Below are 12,848 nucleotides of genomic sequence, written 5' to 3' on the forward strand. Positions count from 1 at the left end.
GACAAACCGCCCGCAAAAACTCTCCAGGGAAAAATTACAGCAAAGTATCAACATCAGTTTGCCGTTAAATTGTACACATACCACATGCACTCGGGCTGTTCCCCCCCCCCCCAAACAAAAACTAAACACAGCAGTGTCTTGGCTGTGCAAACATAATGCAGGCAAATCCTTTTGAGCAGGTAATCCAGTAATATCCATATAATGATGACTTCATGTTCTTCATATGATTGATGTATTACCACACATTCAGTGTTACGATGGCGAAGGTGTGTGAATTGTGCAAATGGGTTCAGGGCTTTCCTGCAAAAGAGAGGCTTACTCTCAGTGAAACTTTCTTGAATGAATAAAGGTTGAAAAAGAATTAAGTTCTTATCTCATTCACAGTCATATTGTGGGATTTTCCAACTGATTCTTATAGAGGACGGTATTAAAAGCACAGCGGCATAGCAAGCAAACAAGTTGCGTTAAAGTGTGCGTTCGCTGACATGCACCTGTATGGAACATCAATCATTTTTTTCTATTTTGAAAAAGCTTTAGAGCAAAAATCTAAAAGTGATTGATGGTGGTTCAGTACAGGGAGGCTGCCGCCCTACTCAGCATCCCCAAGTGGATGAGTACAAGAGTCTGCCCACAGTGGCACGTCAGACTTCCACTTTGCCGGTTTTCAACCAGCTTTGCATCACTGCAGTGCAGGGTAGTCTATGCAAATGAACAGCGTTCGACCTCCTCCCACGCTGCAAGCACACAGAGCTCCACGCTCACCCGCCGCAGAAAGTCCATCGGACGGCGTGAAATGGCACGTTTCGCATCATCCATTGGACCCTCAACGGCAAAGGACTGGGCAGCTCAGCGCGTCGGCAACACAGAGGGAAGCCTAACATCGTCCAGTTGCACATACCACCCACATTGCAATGATACGAAGCTGGTTGAAAATAGAGAGGCTTGTACCTCCCCTTCCGGGGTTCCCTATGGGACATATTTCAGAAAAAGACATGTATGCCAGACAAACTGCAACTTTCTAGACTTGCAAAATTATTATAAATCATTATATGTGTAATTCATGGTGCCATTCAAACCAAATAATTGTCTCAACCCGTATATTTTTTTCCAAAATAAGGTCATATGGTAGTCCACAGGAAGGGGCAGGACTTCGCCTCACTATCATCAAAGCTTCTCTTTCAATAATAGAAAGTAAAATGGTAAAAAAAAGTTATTGAACTTAAGTTGTTTATGACGATTGAAATCATGCGTGGTTAATACATTAATATAATAGATTATAAAGATTGCAGAATCACATTATTATCATCACAATAAAACCCATAATGCCAGCTAAACCCCCTCTAATGTCCACTTGGACAGTACTATGAAGACGGATTACCCAAAGACATGGTAATGAGACCAAACCCTTCAAAGAACACACACACAGTCCAAAAGGTGTTTGTTTCCAAGTGTTGTGTCATCATCTGCTTTTAAGGATGGTGGTGGGAAAGAACTAGTGAAATCATACCGTCCTGGATTTCTCTTTTTTCCCCTTCCTTATTAGCGTATGTGTTTTCTGGGAGAACTGATAGTTTGTGAGAAAGCTTGCGGCTGCCAGCATGGTGGCTGTGCGTGCTGTGAAGAATGGATGGAGTAGGGAGTAGAAGGGGAAACAACCTCGCCCAGTCTATGCACGAGCCCGTTGGTGGACATCTGGATGTGATCCGCGTCTGCAGATGAGCTGAGCAGAACCGACCACACCTCATTCCAGCATCATACCGTAAAAATTGGGCTTCTCTAGGTGCCGGTCTCCATTATATACGTAATGACTGTGGTGTGTGAATATATGGGGGTGTGCAGGTGAGAGATAAAAAAGAGAAGGTCAGGCCGCAAGGGAATCTTCTACTCATAGAAATAGAATAAGCGTAGAACGGTCATCAAGCTGTTTTCTGAGATTATTTGGCTGGTACAAAAGGATTGTTGTTTGTTGTGATGGTGACAACACACGTCAGTGGGGCTGTAAAGTGTTGACGGGGATCGCTGGGGAGACAGATGGCTGGCTAGTTAGCTACTTAGCTTGTCCTCCTGCGCTGTTGTTGACCACCAGTCTGCTGTTTAGCTAGTTTTCTGTAACCTGTGTAGCATTAAAGCATGGTGGAATTAGCGAGCTAGCTAACTTGACAGCTAGCTGGTTTGTTACTTCCACCATGCTTTAATGATACACTAGTTACAGGAAGAGCTGAACAAAGTCATCACTCATCAAGAGTGTGAGAATAAGCATTAAGTTGTTTAGTTGTTTTTCTCGTTATCGCAAAACCTCCCCTCAGTGAGTCAGCAGACTTGTATGTCAGTTTAGTTCATACGGAAGTTAGGGTACACATAAAAATGGCCGCCGCTCTGACCATCCTGCTACGTTGATTTGAATGGGAATGTCTGTTCTGCTCCTATTTTATTTCCATGCTCCTACTGCATAAAGCAGGCGTCTTTATTCCAAATCAAATTTATCGATCTAATTCAAAGCTATCATTTCTCCAACTTATTTGCTTAAAACAAAATATGCCAGCAAAACAGATCGCATTTTAACTTGCTTGTGAGAGGAGTGTGTTGGAACCAATGTTGTGCTAAACAGGCAATATTTGAGATTAATAGAGTCAAATGAGAGATTTTCTCCCATACCAGTTCCAGTTAAAAACAACATCCGCTCCTACGAACATGCAGAGTCAGGATCATTTGATCCACAGAGCTGTGGGGTGGATACATCTCCATGTACTATAAAATCCCTGACACAACAGTACATAGAAACATCCAGAAATGTGATAAACTTTGGTGGATTATTCTCCAATGCGATGACATGGGCCACATTCCAATATGCTCTATTCTTTCCACCCACCTTGCTTTAATCTGTCATCTATTGGGCAACAAATAACCAGGATTTACCAAAACTAAATCTCAGTTCTCAAGGAGCCATCACCTGCTTATAATTGGTGCCATTCAATAAATGAACCAATTATACAAACGTTGTTTGGGCACAAAACTAGCTATGGCTACTTCCCCATTTACAGATGGTTGTCTATTCCTGTAGTCTTAACAATTTCTGCCACTGGCCTTTTAATGTGGGGCCTTTCCTGCTTACGACTGTCACCAGCACACATTTGTTCCAGATGGATCGAGACAAATCAAAGCCACGATACGGCAACAAAGCTTGCAGCTTGTAAAGCAGAAAGGAGGGAAACCTCCAAGTGCGAAAGCCTCCTACATGTTGCCATCTATTAATAACAAATGACATAAGGAGGAATTCATTACTAGTCCTCTGTTGAGAGACACAAAACATTTAAAGTACCACAGCTTTGTGTTATAAGAGTTAGCTAAGCGTGAAAATATCAAATGTAAAGATTAATTTAACTATATTTAAAACTATGTTGAAATGTTTGATTGAGATAGGGGTCTTGTAAATTGCTGCTGCTTCCGGGGCAAACATGGCTCCCCCTATATGATACAGGCACGGAAAATATCAGTGATATCTTGTGCAACTTATGTGGCTTTGAAATGCTTTACACAAGCAACAACTCTGTCAAAAATTAGACCTAATGCTTATAACATACGAGGTTGCCTTAATAATCAAAGCCGGGTACGACTACCTTCTCTCCATTGTCACCGAATAAAATTTCTTCAGTAAATCTGAAGTGAGTGTGCGATGGAAAATAAGCTACTGGCACTGAGCCTTCTCTGTCAGAAAAACCACATAAGGAAACATTCAGGCAACTTTTTTATGTATGGATTTTTCACTCAATCCACCAAAGACTTTCACATTCAGATCAGAGACTGATTGTGGTGCCATTACACGACCATGAAGAAATTCTGCACAATGAAAGCCAGTGAAATCGCTTAAGAATCTCACGTTTTCTGACTTTCATCTAAAACGCTGGTGAAAGGACGCATGAAACCAATCAGGGGCATTAAAAAGGTACAACAGGTTGCATTTCCAGACAATAAAGAAACCCAAAGTTTAAAATCTCACTTTCTGAGTGATAAAAAGGGAGCATCAATCCACTGAGGGAAACAAAAGAAGGCGTGATTGATGAAATGTCTCAAGATGTTTTTGTTTAGCGTCCAAGAATGTTAATTTCCTTGCTGCGCCTAAACTGGATTATTCATCACTTGGCTGTAGTCGATGTGACCCAAGTCCCTCATCTCATTGTTAGCTCCCTCTTCTTCGCAACTCTATCAGTGTGACACCAACAGGCCTTAGACAGAGATGGATGCCGGGATGGATAGATAGAGAAATAAGGACACAAGGGCTCATGATTGATTGTGCCCTGGTTAGGATGCGTGGCACAAGAGGCTTGGCCTGGTGACTTGCGGTGCATCTTCATTTGGCCATCTTTCCATCCCACATCCGATGTCTTTTGGGAATCTTAAACCCTCTGAAAACAGATTTAATCTACAACAAGTATAAATATGAAACAATTTCATCGATGAGACAGATCATCGTTCTGGAGTAGGGCTGAGTAGATATAAAATAATCCGGTTAAAACGCTACTTTATGCATTCCTTAAATCCACAAGTAGTTCCATCTGGCAACATCCCAGAACACATTGGAAACTTAATCTACTGTTCTCATTTACCGGCTCAGAAAATCAACGACAACCGAACCGGTGGTTTTATAATATCGATATCAGTGGATAGGTCTCAGGATGTAGCACAATGTGTGCCCGGAGAAATGAGGGGAATCAAAATATGCCCCACACAATGGGATTCAACAGAATAGGATGGAGGGGATGGAGGGACTGGGGAGCCCCCCCCACCCCACCCCCACCCCTCCGCGCTGCTACTCCATCAAGCTGTCAGAGCTACGTTACCATGGAGCCCACACTGTCACTAAATGCACTTGCTGAATTAACGTTATGTAATCTCCGGAAAAACAAAAAAAGAGAAGCAGAGAGAAGCTAAAGCATACAGATCACAGTGTAAAAGTGAACCACCACATCATCTTGTGATCGAGACAGAAGACGGTGTTATAAAGGAACAACAATGTAAAGCCGGGTAGGTCTTTATTCACTGTTAAAATCATTACGAAGCAAGGCTGGTCTGTGTTCAAGGGCGAGATTTAGCAAAGGGTTAATTAAAAGGCACAGCATCAAGTAAATGTTCATATCATATTCATACTTATAATCACAGTATTTGAAAGATTTGCTTTTGTCCTTTTTTATACCACGTATTTGGTTACCTTTTGGTTTTGGTTTTGACAAACGAAGTTACTGGTATAGGCCATTTTAGACTTTACTTGGTAATGGCCATTTGTCACATTTTTGGGGTATATTTACAATACATGATGAATTAATCAATACAATTAGAATACAAATTATGCAAATGATCCTTAGTGGCAACTTTACATACATATCAAAATTGTAGCAAAAAGCAAAAAAACCCAAATCTGATAGTTGCCTGAAGTTGGCATTTTCTGATGTAAAAATAGACCAAATAACATCACAGAGTGGGTGTGTCATCCCTCCATCATCTATGGTTCTCAATAATTCCCAAAGTCAAACATCAGTCAGCCGATCTGGTGGTCACACAAAATGATGCCCTCTTTCGCGGCTCATTGCAAGCTTGACATTCCTCCGATGACAACACTCTTTTTTGAACATCACATCACGACTCTCCGCATTTCCACGCCGTCTGGAAAACACTACTCACTACTACCAGCCTCACCTTCCAACGGAGCGAATCAAACAAACAAATCAATCCGCAAGTCGAACCACACCGACTCTCTGCCCAGTGCCATCATTAGTGTGGTTTATTTGCTCACCGAGCTGTTTCTAAAAGCAGAAGCAAGCGCAGGGCTGCGTTCTCTGGTGGCTGATGTCACTGTGCTGCAGCATGCGAGTGCCTCTCTCCTCTCACTCTACTGTTTATTTGGAAGTCATTAGTGCTGTCCAGCCCCGGCCCTGTACGTGCACTGCTGACGCAAAATAAGTGATCTTATTATTAGCAAGAAGTCCATCATAAGAGCAAAGCCTTTCTTAAGCGGCTGGCTTACTAACAGAGAAGACGCTTGGCAGGTAGCGCACTTTTACCTTGAGAATAAACAGAGTGCTTTAAAAACACTCCCATTACCAAGAGGTCACTGCAACAGCCATATGTTCTGTTTAAGGGCTCCGTGAATGACATTAAATACATAAATGGGAAGTGCATAATAATGTAAACAACTTTGGCTTAATACAGTTACCACTTTTGCTCTGTACTTTGATTTATTTTATTTTATTTGCAACAAAAGGCTCCCATCGTCAGTGTCTGGGCAGTGGCAAACATTTTGAACACATAAAGATAGTTGATTACATAGAGGCATTACTAAAAAAAAAAGTCTTTATATATGCTTTGCTGGCATTATGTATGCATGTGTCATCCTCTTTCAAAAAAGAAAATAAGAAAAGCGTGTCACTTAAAGGACTACAGCTGGTCCACCATAAAAGCTTCAGACCACTTCAAATGAGCCTGGGCCGCCGTCGTCGCTAGCTTCGGGGCTAACCCCCTTCCCTTTAATCGGCAGGTGGCAAAAAAGACACAAACCTGGTGCGAGTCCTGAGGAGCATTTATTCACCAACAAATAACATGCACACACACGGTGCAGACTTACAGGGAGAGAGCGGCTGCATGTGACCACGACGACGCCAGCAGTGGTGTCGGGTGCGGTTGTATCTGAACAGTTTTACGAGTACATGACTATACTGGCATTGGCGCATCCTCAGATGAGATCCCAGAATTCAGGATTTTATAAGAGCTTTTTTTATTTTATTTTATAAGATTTATAAGAATATTTTGGTTCTGTCAGGTAGACTATAGTATTTCCAGAGTTTTGTCCACTTAAGGGACAAGTTCATTCTGCGCTAAATCCCTCTGCATAATCGTGAAAGGTAAAGTTGTTAAATAAGCAAAGGCTTGTTACGAGACCACACAGGATTCAACCTTTTGGTCCAGGCTGCTACTGTGTCGTGCAAAAAAAATAAATAAAAAGACATCCACTTCTTCTTTTCTCCAAGAGTCAGACAAAACAAAGAGTGCACATGTGGTCAGGCCTGTTGCAGTGCTGAGGAGAAAAACATCTCCCGCATCCATCTACAATGTGTTCCAGAAGGTCTCAATCCAAATGAGGGTCTGTTTGTCACCAGCACCGGATACACTGAACACTTTGTGTTTATTACTGGGTCCTCAGTATAGATAGGAGGAGCAATACCAAGCAGTCTGAATCAGGTGTGATAGTTGATGTTAGAACACATCTGCTAGAGCTGTCAGGGGTCTTGAGGTCTTTTCAGAATTAGTTCTGGATGTGGAGACAAACACACGGAATAAAATGGCAGTGACTTGATTCGTTGGAGTGCTTCGTGTGTGTCGAGCTCTGAGAAGCAGATTCAATTTAGCTGGAAACTCCTGTTGAACTTCAGACACGCAGAGAGGCGGTGGAAAAGAGATGAACTCGTCATCCATTCATTCGATTGGTCTAGTAAGTCTATAAAGAGTGACGCCTGATTTTGATGGAACCGTGAAGACGGATACTGTAGACGGGAGATTTTACACTACATGGAATGTGTCGCAGATCCAATCAAGAAGAAGCCTCTAAACTTCTGACTGCCTCGAACTCCAGCCAAAAACCGCTACTTTTAACAAGCTGCCCACTGTCTATCACTTAAAAGACATAAGACGCCGACGTGGACTGATGTCATTGTTCCAGGCCACAATCTGAGCAATATCAACACCAGTAAAGTGAAACTGATGTTGATCTTTCCCGGGTGTGAAGGGAGACTACTGCTGAGGCAAGCAGCTGGTACATGCGGCGGACTATTTTCTGCAACATTAAATTTGGAAATGAAAATATACTGTGTTTGGTAACATCATGTTAAAAATATGAAGATAAAAAAAACTAAAGAAACTGGACGACAGCACATCATTTAACTCATTTTTTTTAAACACACTAACAATCGTGATTGAATTTCTCTTGTTGTTATGACTGGCGAGTCGAATTGGAAAAATCTTCAGCATGCAGTGGATTCATGTTATGAGCCATAAAGCAGACCGAGATGGAGGTAATCGGTCTGCTTACTCGTTTCTACATCTCAGTCCATTCTGACCCAGTTGAGACTGAGACGGGGAGAAACTGGGGGCTTTGGGTTCATCACTAAACCTCTGAAAAGGGTCATCTTCCTCGCCGACCTCGGCCGGATTCGTTTCCCGAAAAAGGAAATGACTGCAACCTCCACTGCACTTGGGTCATGAGCTAAACCTGAGGAGCCAAACTACAAAGAGCTTAATCTATTTATAGGAAAACACTGCTACAGTACAGTGATCAGGGGGGGAAAGGAACCCTGCGAGACAGAAAGACGGTCGGACGCCAAGGTTACGCGCCAACTGTCAAGATCAACAAGGAGCCGTGCCATTCCCCTGCTTTATAACTTAAATCTATTTCCCCTGCCTCTCCGAAAACATTAAACTATCCCATTACTTTTTACATTAACCATTTTGACATTTAATACGAGTAAGAAATGCAGCACCTACAAAAGCTGTCTCGTGCAATAATATTAACAACTCATTTCAGCACACGTCTAGAAGAACGATTTAGATTTTTGTTGAATGCAGAAAACGTGAATTGATTGAGATTCAATGTCTCACATTAGGAAAAACCGTACTTGGGACAGACCGCACTTTAAACATAGTTTGAATCTATGCAGAGGTAATGCTGTAATAACAAGGGTATAAAAACTTAAGAATACAAAAGCCACGTTCCTCACATACTGGATTAACTACCGGAGAGAGCTGGAGCGAGTGCTGCGGCTTTATGGCCTGAAGGCATACAACGGAGAAGTCACAGCACTCTCTTTATACTTGAATTATATGTAATAAATACAACTGCTATAGCAACAGTGCTACTACACAGTAACTTAGTATGCCCAGTAGGAATAGAGACAGAGCACATTTAAGTCCCGCCAACACCAGAGGGGAAAACAATCCACCGCTCACCGTTAACTTTGTATTGTGTGAAGCCTCCTTGTCACTTTTACCTGCTGGCAAACACAAAAATGCCTAAAATCTGCTGTGTGGTGAAAAAGTTGAGGAACTGAGGAAGATTGAGGGGGGGAAAGCATTCGGTCCAAATGTCAGTTTTAGGCTAACTTTATTCCTGTACTTTAAGCTAAAGCATTTGGACAGTATGACACTTGTGCTATAGTGGAATGTGGATCCATCAGAAAGCTATGCACGATTGTGTCTGCAGTAACTTGCTAACATGTAGCTAACTTGTCCATCACCATGCTAGTTACAGACTGCATCCCTGGTAGACATAGTGTGCTAAAATATCCTTTGACATGCTAAATTCTGATGTTTTTAGCTAGCTACGGACGTGTTTCAGCCCTTAGTTGCATTTTGTGGCACCGATCATTTTTTCCTCAGGTGGGCGTGGTTTGAAGAGCGCTCCTTTTCTATAAGGTTGAAAAAATAATTGGACATTTTGGTTTCTAGTTTGCCGTTTTTCTTATTTGGTTGAGGGGCAGATCACACTGTTCTGACTGACAACATGCAGAGTTAAACACTAACGGAGTTAAAAAAAAGGAAACGTTACTTACACATGGGTGCAGCCTTCTGGCAGGCTTTTCAGTTTGTCAGGAAAGACTTCTTGGAATCACAGGAACAAATACATAAGCGTATTTTGAAGTGTGTCCAAAGCTAGTCGCACTCCTTTCTCAAAACTTGTGAGTTACTCCGAAGAACCCTAAATCAGGCTTAAGGAACGCGGGGACTACACCAGCGGTCAACTAGCTCCACATCGACATGTGCGATATATCACTCTCCATCCTGAGAATCACTAAGGAACTAAGACGTCTCCCATAACTCAGCAGGGGAGGATGCAGAAGAGACACAGAGATGGAAGAAACGGGAAAGAGCTGTATAAAATAAAGGACTGTTGAAAAGGGGTGAGGGAGAACAGGGAGTGAGATGAGAGATGGAGGGGCAGCAAAGGTCCCCCAAAAGGAAAGAAGTGGAAGGCCAGAGCCTTGACGGCCCTGTGAGTCATTGCCTGGTGTCAGAAGGCCTTATGATCCTGAAGTTTGGCCATAAATTGTGGACCGACCGTAAGGAAACTCTATGTCGACACTTTATCAACAGTCTGCGTGAACACAGGGACCGGTTACACTGCATGCCCCACAAATGTTTTTTGTAATAAACAAAAGGCAGTGTATATATATATAGTATGGATTTATCATAATAGCAAAACACTAAGATAGGTTTTCCTTTTTTAGTGAGGGCTTCTCCAAATTTGTACGGTTTGGATTTCACCAAATGGAGCCGATTACAATACCCACAGGTGGCTTAGGTGTTTTGGGCCATTACAGAAGAGTTGAGTTCCCGTCAAATTTATATTGAAGAGTCATGTGGGCTCTAAACACGGGAGCAGCCATTGTTTCCAGGGCCACCGCTATTTGCCTTCCCTCGCTTACTTGCCGTGGAACTGGTGGAATTCCCAGTTATGGCTCTTCCCATCGCCCGTTCAGGTTCAAACTATTGGAAACACTGACATCAAGCTGAAAGAACGAGAAGAAAAACACACCGGTCGGGGCGTCAGAGCAGCGATCCGTGTCTAGTTCGATACGGTAACGGGAGAGCGGGGCTAAAACAATCCGCCCTCCCTTTCTTTCTTTCTCGTCGACAGAAACATCTGCCATTCCTTCCCAGCACACAAGGGCTGGTCGTTTGTTTCCATGCCGAGATCAATCGGTTGTACAACCTCGTGGGCTTGTTTGGGTACAACTGCTCAGACAGGCTATTACAGGACAGTGCAACGCCTTCTTTCTTCTTCTGGGAAGCTGGGTAGAAAAAGACAATAACTGGCTGTGCTGTAGGTGTGTGAGACAACTGCTTGTCAGGATACTCTTAGAATGTGTTTTATAAAGCCTAACAATCCCTCTGTTGAGATGTCTTCCTATAATAGAGGCATAGTCTACTAATTACTGAAGCCCTGAGGCCGATAGAGAAATATCAAGTCTAGAGTTCCCTCTAAAGACACCAGCCCCCCCCCCCATCCACAGTGCCACTCGGCCTCACCACTACTTTATTACTGCTGTGGGCTAATTCATCCACTCTCCTCTCCTTTTATCGACCTGCAGTTTTGGATCTGTGAAGTTCCTTACCCCGATTGTCACGATGCACTTTTCGGGCTCGCTGTTATAAACATTAGAGATTACATTTTTTTTTTTTTTTAAACGACAGGAATACATGTGTGCATCCTCTTTGTAAGGCAACACTCGCGGGCCTCGGCCTATCAACTGGTGTAGTCTTCTGAGAGCGAGATGCATTAAAAGATCTAATTGTTCACCGGTTGACAGATGATCGTCCCAAAAGTCTTACGTCTCGTGTGCCGCCTGTGTGAGCGTACAAAAAAAAAAAAAAAAGAAGCAGTCTGGGGAAATGCACTCCGTTAATGTGTGGCGCGTTCTACTTGTGATGGAAGCTATTTATGGACAGAAGAGAAGCATTTAGCCAGAAATAACTCAAAAGCACCATTATCTCTGAGCAGATCTGATTCCAGAACACTTTTTTAATGCATTTTAAGCAAAAATGGAGATTCGCTGTGGGACATATACGACAACGGTCTTGACCTGAATGTGAGGTCAGTTGCTCTGACAATGGAAGTGTAAGGGCCTGTGTGCGCGCGCTTGGTTCCAACTATGTCCGTGTTGCGGTGGTGTGAGGGAGTATCACCGTCCAGCAAGTTACATGAGGCGAGTCATTCCGTCGCAGAACAAGTATGTCTGATTCACACAGCGGTGTGTAATGTGTATGGAATTTGAGTTTTTTGGGACGAATTTGTACAGACGCACGTGCAAGTTAAACTTTACCATTCTGTTCTTCCAGCTCATTGCCAATCTCCTGGCCCATGATCTTCTGTCTGCTGATGACGGCTGCTAGCGCATCCAAGCCCTCGTCCTGGACTGTGAAGAGAAATGGACAGAAAATACAAACTTTGTAACACACTTGAGCAAAAGACGAAGAAAGAGGAGCAAGCAGGAGAGAAGAGAAAAAGACTCGGAGGACAAATTAAATCAATGCGACGTCAAATTTAGCGGTGGGGTCGGACAGACGGTAAAGTAAACGTTTCAAAAAGCAAATTGACAGAAGGGAGCAATATAATAACAGCATACTACACTTGTGATATGATGAGGCAACTATTTGGGAAAGAGGAATGACAGGCTGTCGGGGTCCAGCTCAGCTCACAGTGCCTCATGCGAGTCAGTCAGCACTTTACCCCACTCAGCCCTGCTCCTGTTATTATAACTGCGGCGGGCCACGGTGGAGAGCAAAAACAGTGAAGCCGAAAGCTTCACTGTTTCAAAGAAAGGTCCTGGCCTCCGCAAGGTTTCCGAGTTTGACAAGCTCTCCTCCACTGGGATATTTTTTTTATGACCACAGGTTCAGGCGCTCGCCATTACCCAGCTCCACCAGAAATCCCCACAGGGGACCAGAACAACCTCCATGTGGTTCGGTTCTCACCGTCTTAAGAGGAATCTGTGATCCCACATTGACAAGAACCAGAGCCGCGATGGAGACGCAGCAATTAAGTGTCACTCGGAGTCAGGGGAACTGATGTCAAGTCGGAGCCATTCGGGAAAACCGGGGAAAAGCTTTCAATATGTCTTCTAGAGGGGAATTATTATGATCATCTTTTTATATGTTAGCATACACCAGCAGAGCCAGTACTAGTTTAATGCATATTACGACGTAAAATACTCTTGTTATCTCTCAAATGCCTTTGTGCAATATTTGGAATATAATATTTTCACACACACATTAAAAGAGATGTTTCATATGTTCATAATGCATTC

The 12,848-nt window shown here is 43.0% G+C and overlaps 1 protein-coding gene across 1 annotated transcript in view; it reads right to left on the minus strand.

The window, feature by feature from the left end:
* stx8 (syntaxin 8) overlaps positions 1-12,848 on the minus strand; it is a 42,046-nt gene that overhangs the window by 23,078 nt on the left and 6,120 nt on the right. The window contains exon 6 of the mRNA XM_031874649.1: positions 11,865-11,957. Coding sequence (XP_031730509.1) covers positions 11,865-11,957 — 93 coding nt within the window. The remainder of the gene's footprint in view (positions 1-11,864; positions 11,958-12,848) is intronic.

This window comes from Anarrhichthys ocellatus, unplaced genomic scaffold, assembly GCF_004355925.1.
Source record: "Anarrhichthys ocellatus isolate YVR2014 unplaced genomic scaffold, GSC_Weel_1.0 scaffold83, whole genome shotgun sequence".
Lineage (NCBI taxonomy): Eukaryota > Metazoa > Chordata > Actinopteri > Perciformes > Anarhichadidae > Anarrhichthys > Anarrhichthys ocellatus.